This window comes from Chrysemys picta, chromosome 14, assembly GCF_011386835.1.
Source record: "Chrysemys picta bellii isolate R12L10 chromosome 14, ASM1138683v2, whole genome shotgun sequence".
NCBI lineage: Eukaryota > Metazoa > Chordata > Testudines > Emydidae > Chrysemys > Chrysemys picta.
The window spans coordinates 10,017,956-10,031,831 of NC_088804.1; the positions used below are offsets into that span (position 1 = coordinate 10,017,956).

Consider the following 13,876-nt stretch of genomic DNA (forward strand, 5'->3'; position numbering starts at 1 on the left):
TCTTTTGAATCACCTGGGTGAGTAATTTGATGATGGCTCACATGGGAACCAAATTGTTGCTGGGGTTATCTTTTCTTCTGCAGAGTGAAGTAGAGACCAATGGACAATCCAGGGCTTCCTTTTCTGCCTGGTCAGAGTGCCGTTTGAGATGATAAAAAATGGCCAGAGATTGCTTTGGAACATGAAATTGGTCCAACTAGGTGGAGAGGAATGTAGGGTTTAAATTGGATTTGGCGTGGAACCGGCTGGCTGAAGGGATGAGAAATAGCCTCTAGGCTTTACGCCTCTGTATCATCAGTTTGAATATGTCCCAAGCTGGCTGCAACATTAGGTCATAACCCTCTGGTGGCTGGTTGTAGCTCTCCGTATGTGAAATAAGATGGGAATCTCAACACCGATCCTAGTGGATGGGCATCTACATCATGATTGACACTGCCAGCCGTCATTATTGCCAGTCTGAGCGGAAGCCAAGTATTGAGGGAGAATAGATATTTAGGCCCCAGCTGTGTAAACACTTAACCATGTGTTTAACTTTAAGCACGTGAGTCGTCCCCAGATGCTTCAAGTTACACATGTGGGAGAACACTTGTTGGATTGGACTGTAACTGCCATCGCTCCTGCGCTTGGTGAGCCTGCAGTTCCGGGTCAACTCATGTCGGTGGGCTGGGGTGGGAAAAGGCCTGTACATTACTTCCTTAGGGGACACACCGGTGACTCCAGACAGCGCCGGCTCCTCTAGGTTTTTTGCTGTCCCAAGCAAAAAAAATGTTGGCTGCCCCCCCACACCCTCCACTGCACCTTCCTGCCGCCCCAGCCCTGGGTCACTGGTAACTCGCTCCCATGGCAGGTCATTCAGCAGGAATTCTGGATGTGCACAGAACACAGACAGGATTGGTTCCCATATGGTTACAGAACTGCAGTAAAGTGGAACAATTTTCAGCTTGTGTGATCGGAGGATATCTGGATGCATATTATAAGACTGTCCTACATAAATGAGGAAAAGTTGAGGTGCCTTTATTATTCTTTTGTTCCATTCTTTGTTTCTATGGGGAATTTGCCAATGCAATATCACTGTCTTCCTTTTAAACAAATAAAACTAAAACTTAAAAAAATAATAATAATAAAAAAAGCAATGGCTGTTGAAAATAGCAATTCCAGTCCTAATAACCACTGGGAAGCATTTCTTGCTCAATTTATTCTACTTTTTCTACAGCAAGTTAGAGTGGATCAGTATATTTGATTTGGGAGAAATGAAGTAACAGCTGCCCAAATTGAGCTTGAGCACTCCTGAATTTTGAGGGTGTTCAAATCTGGAAGGCAGGTGCTGGATTCCCTTTCTGAATATTAGCTAAAGCTGGAAAAGAAAAGTCAATTTCTGCTTCCATGGCTCAGAAGGGTAAATCCTACATGCCTGGTACTGTATCTAAAGCTGCCCAGTCTAGTAGAGCCTCCCCTCCCTTACTTTTCATTTTAAATACTAGTGGGATCCACGTACCTGCCTTGCTAGGCTTCAGAGAGAGAGGTGCACTGTCCATTTAGTCCACCCAATTCTTTCTTTGGGGGAGAGCCCAGGGCTGGGGCGGCAGGCGGTGCGCGGGAGGGGGGAAGAGCCCAGGCTGGGGTGGTAAGAGGTGCAGGTGGGGGGGAAGAGCCCAGGGCTGGGGGGAAGAGCCCAGGTTGGGGTGGTAAGAGGTGCAGGTGGGGGGGAAGAGCCCAGGGCTGGGGCGGCAGGAGATGCGGGTGGGGGAAGAGCCCAGGGCTGGGGCAGCAGGGGTTGTGGGTGGGGGCCAGAGCTGGGGCGGCAGGGGGTGCAGGTGGGGGAGAGCCCAGGGCTGGGGCAGCAGGAGGTGCAGGTGGGGGTCAGAGCTGGGGCAGCAGGGGGTGTGGGCAGGGGAGAGTCCAGGGCTGGGGCAATACAGGGGTGGGGGGGAGCCCAGGGCTGGGGTGGGGGGAGCCCAGGGCTGGGGTGGGCGGCGGCAAAAAACCTAGAGCTGGCTCTGTCCCTACCATTCACAGCAAGCTGCAGATTTCAGTTCCATACTCCTTCCCCCACCCTTTCCTGTTGCTAGTGGCCAAGGGAATGCTGGGAAATGTAGTTCTTTCCCTGCTCCAGGGCTGGCTCTATAGGCAGGGAGCTAACCAAGGAACTACAGCTCCCAGGGCTCCCTGTTGGTTCTCAGCTCCCATGCTGGATTCTTGTGCCCTTGCAAATTTGCCGCCCCAAGCACCTGCTTGCTTTGCTGGTGCCTAGCGTCGGCCCTGACTCCAGAGCTGTCAGCCTGGCACCTTTCCCAACCAAAAGCTCTGATGAAAAACAAATTTTAGTGGATTATCCAGTTTCTGTGATTATTTTTTAAAATTTAATTATTACTAATAAATTCCTAGCTTTTCCATTGTGCTTTTTAAGCCCTAGATCTCAAAGCATCTTACACAGGAGGTGTATGTATCAACACCCCCATTTTACAGGGCATTAAAATGTTCCACCCACCTCAATGCTGCTGAAAGGCATGTGGTTGACAGCCTTCTGAGACTCAAGGTGTCGCTTTCTCCAGCACGCCGGCACAGCAACGGTGCTGACAGTGACAGCTTCCTCCCTCCACTTTCCAGCCTCTGTGCCTCAAACCTGACCTGGAGGCCCTCCCGGAGGGAGCAGAAGACCGTTCAGATCCTATGTATTCCATCCTGGGCTGCTGTGCATGCCCAAGACGGCCAATGAGATTGCAATGAGTGTCGCTGACGGTGGTATTTCATGGGATACTCGCTCAAGCCCACCAAATCCATTTCACATAGGCTACCAGCAACCATCAGATGGCAACGACATCCAGATGCTTCTGCCCTGGGCATTGATCGTGCAAGGTGTATTGCGTGGGGAGATCCCTGCGCCTGTGCAGAGCCACGCTGACGCCAATAGCGATGTGCACAGGTGCAGTGGGCTGTCTATATGCGATGTAACTTGCAAGACCAGGCCTTGGGCTGGGAACGATTAGCTTAAAGCCAAAAGGCCTGTGATTCCCAATCTCCTGAGCCACGTAGGGCCCAGATGTTCTAGTGCCCAGCTTTCACAATTGGGGCCAGACTTCCAAAAGCATCCAATAGGCTGAGTTCTCGTCACAGCCTAGCCACTGATCCCAGGACCTAAATGGGAGCTGAGGTTTTCCTAAAAAATATCTGTCTCCAAGGTCCTTCGATAGCTTTTTGCAATAACACAAGAGGTGCAATCATTTGAAGTGGTGCCGATTCGGAAGGGGCTGGAGGCCATGTGCCCCCTCCCCTGGGTTTTTACACTGGCTCAAAGTTCCATACGCCACAGAGCCGAGGGGGGTGTGGGTGGGTGAGTGGCATGGTCGGACCACTTTTAAGCAGTGGTCCCGCACTAAATCCGTACTGCTGCTGCCAGGGAGTTCCAAAGCATGGCTGCTGAAATTGGATGCAGCTGTCCTGCCATACCGATGGAGGCGCGACTGAGCCAAGTTTCAGTGAGTGGCCTTGCAACCTGCCACACGGAGAGTCTGTTCCTGGATGGTGGAAGAACCCGGGTTCCTCTGTGTGTGTGTGGAGGGGTGGGGGGAGGGGAATGGGATGACTTACTTGGGACCGGAACTGGGTCCCTGCTGGGAGTGGGAGCGGGGGATAGGGACCAGAATTTGTCCCCTTCCCCCACATCAACAAGAACTATCTGAATTGGCACAACCGTGTTCTTTTTTCTTTTCTCCCCCCCTTAAAGAAAAATAATAATAAAATAACTGTAGTCTGAAAACCAGAAGGTGAAAGACCAGGATTACAGACAAACATTCTCTTTATTGAGCTACACATGAATTTTCCATTAGTCAGAGAAAGAGATTGGCAGTGTCTAATATATCACAGAAACCTCACTGATTGGTAATAGAAAGGCTTAGAAAGACCTGGCGCTTTATATATATATATATTTAGTTTCCTCTTTATTTATTCATTTTATTTTAAACAGGTGTGACTGGTTTTCTTCAGCAAAGGTAACTCTGAAAAGTGAAACTGTGACGATGTCTGATTACTAATCAAAGTAGAAATGACGAAGGATTGGTCATGAAAGCGGTGGCTTTAATGTAAACACTACATTTGATTTTGTTTTTTTTTTTTAATTTTTTTTGTGTGATTTTGTGTGTGTGTGTGTGTTAAACTTTTAAAACATTTTCTTTCTTTCTTTTTTTGTTTTTGGGTTTTTTTTATTTTTTTTTATTTTTTGGGTTTTTTTTGTTTGTTTTTGCTGCACAAACATCCCCACATGAGAGAGAGAGAGAGAGAGAGAGAGAGAGAGAACACACCATTCACTAAAAGGAAGGATCAGAGGAGGAAAAAAGCAGCACAAAAAAGCATTCACTGGAAAGAGTTAAAAAAATAAATCAGAACAAAACAAAAACCCAAACAAAAATAATCCCTCTAAGGTCCCCCAACCCGACCCCCAAAACAATAAAAGAAAGAAGAGGAAGCCTATCTGTATGTAATACACAGTATTCTTCAGAGCAAAAAAGTCAAGAGAGGGAAAATCTCTGGATAATTTGACCGCTACAGGCCAGTGACTGCTGTGCTTTTTGATACAAACCTGGAGCGTGAAAGAGACAATTCAGAACAAAGAGTCGTTATTAAACTAGGGAAAAAGAATAAATAAATATAAAGTAGAAAGACATCCCCTGCTGGATACCTGACCCACAGTCATGGTCTTGCATTGTAGTCTTATCACTCCAGGCTAATAAAGACCCCCTCCTTTTCTCTTTTTAAAGAGGCAGGGCACAAATAAACACAAAAAGGGAAATTAAATGAAAACAAACGCAAATTCATTCCTGTTAAAATGAGGAATGGAGAAGAGGAGAATACCTCTTAGCACGGTTGCAAAAGATTTTTCTTTTCTTTTTTTAAATAAAGGGGGGAAGGGGAAACGGGAAAGGAATATTTTCTCCTTTTTTTTTTCTTTTTCTTTTTTTTTTTTAGCTACAAAGCACATGAAAAAAACGTTTTTTTCATTTTTCTTTTTTTTCTTCTTTTTTAATCTTTTAGCTTCTAAATGTAAAGACTCAGCTAAAACCAGATCTACAGCAGTCTACAGAAACACACAGCCATCATTCCATGTTCAGAACATTATACATTGACCCAGTAAGGAAGGCTGTGTCTTATGCAAAAGGCCAAAAGGTCATGCTACCGGTAAGGAGAACGCCAACAGGAGAGTCGGTGAAGTGGTCTGGAGAGAGAGAGAGAAGGGAGCCCAGGCTTGAATACATTAAAAATCAATCAAGAAATCAATTAAATCAAGGGGGAATCCCTCACTGCCAAGTAAAACAGTATCACAATGGTTAATGTCCCTAATCCTGTTTGAAAATAAATTGCATCTCCCCTCCCCTGCCCAAAGCCCACCTGAAAGTGAGGTTGGCACTGACACACGGGTCGAATTTGATGGGCAAATACATCCCTCCCTCCCCCCCGTGTGTGTGTGTGTGTGTGTGTGTGTGTGTGTGTTGGGGTGTGACTGCCACTAGGGGCCCTCCTCTTTCTCACAGAACCTGCGCTGGTAAAAAGCCCGAAGCTCCCCATCTTGTGCTTTAACTTGGGGAAGTTACATTCCACAAGTGAAGAGCTTGTTACATAAAGGATGCTTTCCTGCTGCGTCCCGGTTAAAAAAAAGTCCTAAAATATTGTGGCTTGGGTTTGGTTTTTTTGTCCTTTTTTTTTTTTTATTATTATTATTTGTCTTTTTTTTCGTTGGTTTTTGAAACCCACAAGAGCTGAACAGAACCGAGAGGCCCTGAAAGCCCAGCCCAGATGACCCAGACTGCAGTGCAGCACCAGCTGACTTACAGCAGTACCTAAAAAATCCAAGAAACTGGAATGGGGAGAAAGAAAGAAAAGAAAAAAAATTCCCCTTCCCCTCTACCCCTGAAGTCCCTCCCCACAAAGAAGAGTTAAAAAAATAACATTACCGCTCTTTGTTTTAAGAAAACAATCCCCTTTAAAACTCATAGGATACCTTAGGTTCAAAATGCGGGCAGACCATTTAGCAAACGTCAGCATAATTTTTCTTGGCTTATTTAATTGATTTGATTTCTATGACTAGTGACAATACCAAGGAGGGCTGAAGCCTGTCAGAGAAATCAGTTCTGTCCACAGCTCTTTGAGACAAACTAAAAAGATTGTTGTGTTTTTTTTTTAATATATATATATATATTTATATATATATAATTTGTCATTATGCCTTTTTATTTACCAGCTTGCATTATTAGTATAATGATTTTGTTTTTTGTCGTTTGATTCGGTTTTTGTTTTGTTTTGCGCTTTTTTTCTTTTTTTTAAATTTTTTCCTCACGCCGTGATCATACCAAAGGAGTTGCTTTGCTATACAAGACGAGAAGGTGTCAGTACAAGCCACAGCCTCGGAGGTTGTTGGCAATGATGATATCGGTGACAGCGTCGAAGACCACCTGGATGTTGTTCGTGTCCGTCGCACAAGTCATGTGACAGTAAATCTCCTTGTTGGGGGAGCGGTTTTTGCTTTCAAATTGTGCTTGGATATATGCCGCTGCATCCTCATAAGTGTTAGGGCCTGCGGGCAGACAAACAGGAAAAGAAAGAGAATCCCGTCAGAGAGCTTGCAGGCATGAGCACGCTCTTGGGCAGTGGTTCTCAACCTATTTACCATTGTGGGCTGCCTATGCAGCTCTCTGTGTTATGTGCATTCACACAACATATATACTACTGGTATGGCCCTGAGGATGTCACATGGGCCGCAGCTGTGTGCTGATTGGGTTGCAAACGACAGGTTGAGAACCACTGCTCTAGGGAGATCTGGAAGAAAAGGGCTGGGAGAGGGGTTGGTGTATTATCCCTTAAAGGGATAAAGGGGAAAAGATGGGGTTGTGATACACGAAGAAGGCATTTTGTACTGCTTGTAGTTCACATTAGAAAATCAGGTCTCATCTACCCACTCTCTTTTTCCCCAGAAGAGTCTATAGATAGCTGGAGAACTAATGGGATAATAACATTGCAAGTGAAACATGAGCAACTGAGAAGAAAAGGGATTTCAAAACTCTTTGGGTCAGATCCTCAGCTCGTGTAAATTGTCTAGCTCCATTGACTTATTTACACTAGCTGAAGATCTTGCTTGTTGTTCTTGTTTTTAAACACTTATTTAACTCAAACACCTGCGTGAACAGCTGGGAGGAATAAGCCTCCCTCTTAAAGATTCAGTATTCTACAGCCCTTTCATGGAAGTTCCCACTCCAGTTCTCTGCATCACCAGGAGACTTCCAGAAAATCTAGGGAAGATGAGACTTGATGGTCCTGATATTTCTGAGGTGAAAAATAAGCAGAAAAATTAAAAAGCAAACAAACTAGCCAAGCTTCAAGGCCGCCTTTATCCTTTGCAAAGACACCCAAAAGGGCCCAACCCTGATGTTTGTTCTTATTTTGCTGGTCACATCAAAGATTAATGCACTGAAAATATCTTGGAAGCTCTGATATTTGTATCTCCAAGTGGGAGTCACATTCTCAATGGGGGAGAACAAACAAAGAGATGGTGCGAGAGGAAAAGTATCAGAAAGTTAGTGCTCACACCTGCTTTGTACCACACTAACTTTAATGGAGTCACTCCTAATTGACAGCAGCGGTAGGGACAGCGGGGTCAGGTACAGTGATTTCATGGGAACTGCTAATCAGTGCGCATCGGTACAAACCTGGAAAACGAAGGCCAGGTCTACACTACAAACCGACATTGGCATAACTACATCACTCGGTGGTATGAAAAATGTACACCCCTGAGCGACGCAGTTCTGCTCACCTAACCCCTGGTGTAGACAGAGGGCTTCCCCATCAACAGAACTACCGCCTCTGCGGGAGATGGGTTAACTACGCTTCACTAAAACCGCTACCGTGCAGTTTTTTAAGTGTAGACCTGCCCTAAGCACCAATAGTGCTTGACTCAGCCAAAGCTCCACCCAGCCCCCAGGTTACTACAGTCCAAGCTATGCTGTGGAATCTCACTATTTTGCCCTGGTTAATGCATTGGGAAAAGAAACTGGGCCCACGGAGATCATCTTGCAACATGTTGGTCCTTTCCACAAGTGTTACAATGGGAAAAAATGATGACGGTTGAGTCCATGTAACTACTGCTACAAGCTGAAATGAAAATGTATTTCAAGGCTTAAATGTGAGCTTGATTTTCTGTATTCCACCTGCAACTCAAATTCCTACAGCAAACCTGGGAGCTGCATCCCCCATGCTCCTTCTATTCCTGTAGTGGTTAGAGACACAAGGCTACAGGAAAAGTAAAGAACCACGAGGCACCAAACTCAGGTTTGGACACTAGGCCCATATGCACAAAGTTTTTGTAATAGGGATAATGGTGCTGGCCTTAGAGTCTACGCTTCATAAACCTAGCAGCAATTTCTTACCCTGTCTATGCCTCCACCAGGAACATTATACCTTAATTAGATGGGTCTCATCTCACCGCGACAAAAGCATCATTGTTCTGAACAAGTGAGCAGAAGCTCACTTTATATCAATAAAATAAAAGTTTATTGAAATCGGTGGTGGTTCCTTAACACTTTTGTGAATCTGGGCCTAGGCATTCATTATACTCACAGTTACATCACTGTACAGCTAGAGTAAATCCCTTAATGTTCATAGACTTCCTCCAGGGTTACACCTGTGCACTGAGAGTGGCACTCAGCTGTAGGACTCCCACAGAAGTATCTAGCAGTTCCAGCAATACCCAGTAAGTGGATTATTATGGTCAGTGCTATTACAATGGACACTATAATAACCTGTGAGAAATGGAGGATGCCTATGAATCACATCAGTAGCATTTCACAGGGCATCAGGCACTTCTAATAATCACCCTACAACACTGACCACCAGAGCCAGTTTCTCCTCCCTTGGTACAATGGAATTACTCCTGATTTACATTGCTGAAACTGAGATCGGAATCAGGCTTGTAACATTAATCAAATAGATTGGGGGGAACAGACTTGACAGGAGCAACCAGATGCAAAACCAACGCACACTCGGCAAAGCACTGACTAATTAACATTAACTACAAGATGGCTGCAGAGTAGTGTTCCGTTTTGATGGACAGCCCTGCCTATCCTGCACAAAGAGGAAAGCAGGAAGAATTGGATGGCTCGGGGCATTGGCAAGGGAGTGATGATGGAGACTTTCATCTCCAGTTTGCTTGTTTAAATCCAACCCAGCTTTGCAACAACTGAAGAAAGATGCTGCCATTGTGGAATGAGCAGATGGTCTCTAGTAGCTACAGAGGGTCCTGTGGCACCTTTAAGACTAACAGAAGTATTGGGAGCATAAGCTTTCGTGGGTAAGAACCTCACTTCTTCAGATGCATCTGAAGAAGTGAGGTTCTTACCCACGAAAGCTTATGCTCCCAATACTTCTGTTAGTCTTAAAGGTGCCACAGGACCCTCTGTTGTTTTTTACAGATTCAGACTAACACGGCTACCCCTCTGATACTCTAGTAGCTAGTTAACCATCCTCTCTAATGAGCAGACACAACTGGGAGCCCAAGGACTGATGGTGACACATGGAGACTGATCTACTTTGTCACTCCTAGCAGTGGTCTCTTCTGGTCAGCATTGGCAGGGTAGATTGCTGTGCAGCTCTGGCCTGTACTTTCCCACAGTTCAGGGGGGTTGAGATTTGGGGTTTAGGTTTCTTACAGAGTTGGGGCCAACTACAAAATTTTAATCAGGATCCCAACTTTTCCAAAGAGGGGAGACACCCAGTTTTCAGACTGGGCCTGTCTCTACGTCGGGGCTTCGCTCTCCAGAGCTGTCAAGGCTGCATCATTCAGCAGCATTGACATTCACTAAAATGTGGCTAAGAAGAAAAATAAATTGAACAGGAAGTTTGGCCAGACATGGAGCTGATGTGTGAAGATGGCTCAGAGTGATGCTTCTGCTCACTTGTTCAGAACAATGATGCTTTTGACACGGTGAGATGAGACCCACCTAATTAAGGTATAATGTTCCTGGTGGAGGCATAGACAGGGTAAGAAATTGCTGCTAGGTTTATGAAGCGTAGACTCCAAGGCCAGCACTATTATCCCTATTACAAACCAAAAAGAAGGAAGTTTCCACAAACCACACATGCAGCAGAGACCTGCTGCTGCTGCTTTCTCAGGACCTTCCAGGGACATCCTGTTGTGGCTCCTGGCTCATGTGAGTACGTTGGAGGCAGTGAACGGTGTAGCCAAGGAATGAAACGCCTGCACACAAGAAGCCAGATTCTAGCCTCTGTTCCAGCTGCTTAGTGGCACTATGACCTATCTGAGAATTTCTTGGTGTAGCGCCAAGCAGGCAGAGTGGTTCTAAGCCAGGGTGATTGAGACCCCCCTTCCCTTCTCATAGTGGTGTGTGTGTGTGTCCTGGCTAGATCTCAGCTAAATGGGAGGGGAGCCTGCTCTAAACCATCTGCCCTCCTAGCCTTCTGGGCAGGGGCTTTGGCTGGGATGCCCCTGTGCTCCCCTATTGTTGGCTGTCGTCATGGACACTTGAGGCTGTGGGCAGATGGTCAGAAGTCAGAGCAGCCCGACCTATGCCTGACCCTGGAATCTGGGGGCTGCAATAGTGGCATATAGACTGGGCTAGCTATACCAGGCTAACAGAGAACCCCAAATCTGTTCCTGTCTGGAATGCACGTAGGACAGACCCTGCCCAACTGTGAGGTATAAGGAATCGGCAGTGAGAGCAGGAGACAGGGGTTAAAGTAAACTGAAAGAGGAGGGGGATCTTTGCTTTTAGCAGCTTCCCCACTCCGGGCTCCCCTTTATGTCTAATCTCTGAGTAAAAACAACAAGGGAAAAACCACTGTCCCTGATACCACCTTCTGGCACTGTGAGATAGCAGTGACAGGTACCAGTGCAGCTCCTTCCCCATGGGCACCTTCCTTGGCATCTTCCTGCTTCCTACTAACTCAGTCCAGTGCAGGGTAACTCTCTTCCCTCCCTCTAGCCTTTCTGGGAGGTGGCCCTTTAAATCCAGCAGAGCCAAGCAGCTCTTGGTGGCCATTTTGCAACCTGCAGCTGCTCTCTGCATCTCCTTTTTTTCAGAGCGGGTAAGTGCCTGTTACGTTGCCCCTCGCTCCTGATTGCAGATGGCACATTGCAACATCTATCTATCTGTCTGGACTTGGGCTGCCAAACTCAGCCATATTTGAATACTCGCCCATGTAAAGTCACCAGGTGTCCTGTTTTTCCCATAGACAATCCCATTTTCTAGTAGTCAGTCGTGGAAATTTGGAGCCTTATAACAGGACTCTTCAGTGTCTTATTTTGTACTCAGCACCCTCTCCAGCAGGGGGCGCTGCTGTGGCTGCGGGAAGCCACACCCTACAGGTCCTGCCATTGGGAGAGCAGCGACAGCTGTGATTCCAGGCATGGGCACCACCCTGACCGGGGGCTGCTGGATCACACCAGCAGCATTTCTGTCAGGCTGGCAGGTGGTGGCATCACCCAAGCTGACAAGAGTGAGGCCCTGCCTGTGGTAGACCCAGCCCAGGAGTGAGGGGAGAGGACACGTGTGGACTCCCCACTGGGGAAGAAGCACCAGGCTCCTTTCTAGGCAGGGGTAGGGGAAATAGCCCCTTGACTAGGGTGAGACAGAGCTCCACCCTCCATCGGCAGCCTGGTCCCACCCAAGTGACAGGTCTCACCTCTTCCCCAGCCGGTCTTCAGTGACAGGCTTCTGGGGGTGCATTTTGAGAACCTCGTCACCTTACCCAAGCCAAGGGGTGGGTGGAGGCCAGCGTTGTCTTGGGCCCATTTTGAGGTCCCACGCCACATGCTGCTGCAACAGTTTGTACTGTGTAAATGAAATGTCCAGAAAGGCCTGTGTTCGCTAAGGGGCCTATCCGGCTCCTACAGCCTATTAGACAGGGCAGGACTCAAAGTCTTTGTCAAATGTTGGCTTGATGGTCAGAAGAGAGCAGAGGATCAGTTGTTACAGCTGAAAAATACGTGTTATTACAGTAAGCAGCTCATGATGGTGAGAGCGTCGAGGCCTGGCCCCTTGCTGAAATGCCCCGAGCCAGTCATCTTCTGAAGAGCTGCTATTATCTGGAGATTTATTTTCCTTTTCAAGCTCTCTTTCTCTGGCTCCGTTCCTTTATTTTAATGCTCTTTCTTGGAGGAGCAAAGATCCCCATGTTAGCTCACATCTAAAGGAGAGAAGGCGGTTGGCTTAAGCCTCAGAGGGACGGTACATAGTCTGCTGTGCTGTATCCTAAACAGGATGTTGCCATTTTCTTGGGAAGGGGAACACAGCTGGGGCCCAATGAGCCTGTTGGCTGCCTGCATCCAAATCCCAGGGAAGCCCATATGAGGGGATGATCAGTTCTCAGGTATGTTGGGAGGTGTAATCAGCAGTCGCACACAAGATAATGTGGATTATTGTGCTCTGTCAAATGGAGCATTGATCTGATTTGGACAAAAATTTGGCACCCATGGAAAAGCCTCTATGCCAGCCAGAGCTGAAGTCACTTCTCCTTCCAGCTGAGGAAGGGCTGTGGGGGATGGGTTAGCAAACGATGCACAAGAGGATTGTTGAACAGGTGCAGCTGATTATCGCCTCCAATCCATCCCTGGGTTTCCTCAGGACCAGTGGAACTACTCTCTTGGGAGGATTAATCCTGACTCTGTTACTTGTATTTGATTTGTTTCAGCCTTGTTACCATTCGTCTATTGGATAAGTACGCGCTGAGACACGGCAGGGTGTGCGCTGGTGCACACACCCAACAGGTGAGCGATGATACGTGGGTGCAGCTCATGGGTCAGCGCACCCACGGCACCATCCCTGGACTGCTGTAAAACGAGCACCCTGTAAAATGGCTGGTGCGTGCGGGCAGGCGCTAGGTGTCGCCTCTGCTGCCCACCCATTGGCCCTTGACATGCGCCCCCTCTGGCTGTCCTCTCTCTGCTTTGCCCCTTCACCCCCTGCCCCAGCCCCGCCGTGCCTCCATATCCCCCCGGATGGGGCGCGTCCTGCTCCCAGGGCTGTGTGGAGAACCAGCCCCTGCTCGGAGTGCTCAGCTCACCAGCAGCCTGGCCGACAGGTTCCTTCCCTCCCCCACTGCCTCCGGCTGGGCTGGTGTTCTGGGAAAGCCCAAGACCCTCTGGCCTGGGGTGCTGGCCAGGAGGAGCCGAGCCCTGCATGTACCAAAGCCCTGCACAGCGCTGGCACGGGGAAGCCTCTCCACCCCTCAGCTAAGCTCTGGGGGGGTGGGGGCAGCGATTTCCAGCCTGTTCCTGCCCCGAACCTGCAGGCTTCACAGCAGCCCCCTTCGTGCCCCCAGGGAGTGTGGGGCTGCTCCATCCCTAGGCACCCTCCCGTGCTGAGCCACCTCTCTGGCCCGGTTGGCTGTAGCCCCTGCAGTCGGGTTCCCTGGGGCCTGGTGCACAATACATCCTTAGGGCTTAACCCCTTCTTGCCTGCTCTTTAGCCGGGGGACAGGAGGTGGCTGGGTTATGTCGGTGGCCAGCAGCAGCCTGCAGGTCTTAACTGCCTTTCAACAGTGTGTGGCCGGGAAGGGACAAGCTGCTTCCAGCCATGGGGGAGCAGGGGTGGGGTGGGGTGGGGGCGCAGAAGATGAGCTCTGCAAAGACACAGGCCAGGTCATCCCTTCCCCCACCTGCAGTTGGAAGCAGCTCCCATCCCTTCCCTCCTGCACAGTGCCAAAAGGCTGCTGCTAGCCATATTCTGGTGTGAATCCTGGCAGAAATCTGGGGGGGGGGGGATGTGACCCTGCGTGCCCCTCCACAGGTTGTCTCGGGAAGACGTGGCACCAGGTATCAGGATAGGTGGATGCGTCCCGGGATCTCAGACAGACATGGAGGGCAGAGAGCGCCTGG

General features: G+C 48.3%; 1 protein-coding gene across 2 annotated transcripts in view; it reads right to left on the reverse strand.

The window, feature by feature from the left end:
• Window positions 1-3,778: 3,778 nt before the first annotated feature.
• GNAO1 (G protein subunit alpha o1) overlaps window positions 3,779-13,876 on the reverse strand; it is a 311,049-nt gene continuing 300,951 nt past the window's right edge. Inside the window, exons 8-9 of one of the 2 annotated variants that reach the window (XM_042852322.2) lie at window positions 6,342-6,565; window positions 3,779-5,209 (exon numbers count right to left, since the gene is read on the reverse strand). In XM_042852322.2, the coding sequence (XP_042708256.1) occupies window positions 6,378-6,565 (188 nt within the window). In that variant the 3' untranslated portion in view covers window positions 3,779-5,209; window positions 6,342-6,377. Of the gene's footprint in view, window positions 5,210-6,253; window positions 6,566-13,876 lie in introns of those variants that run through there. The other variant, XM_005306272.5, reaches the window with a different exon arrangement.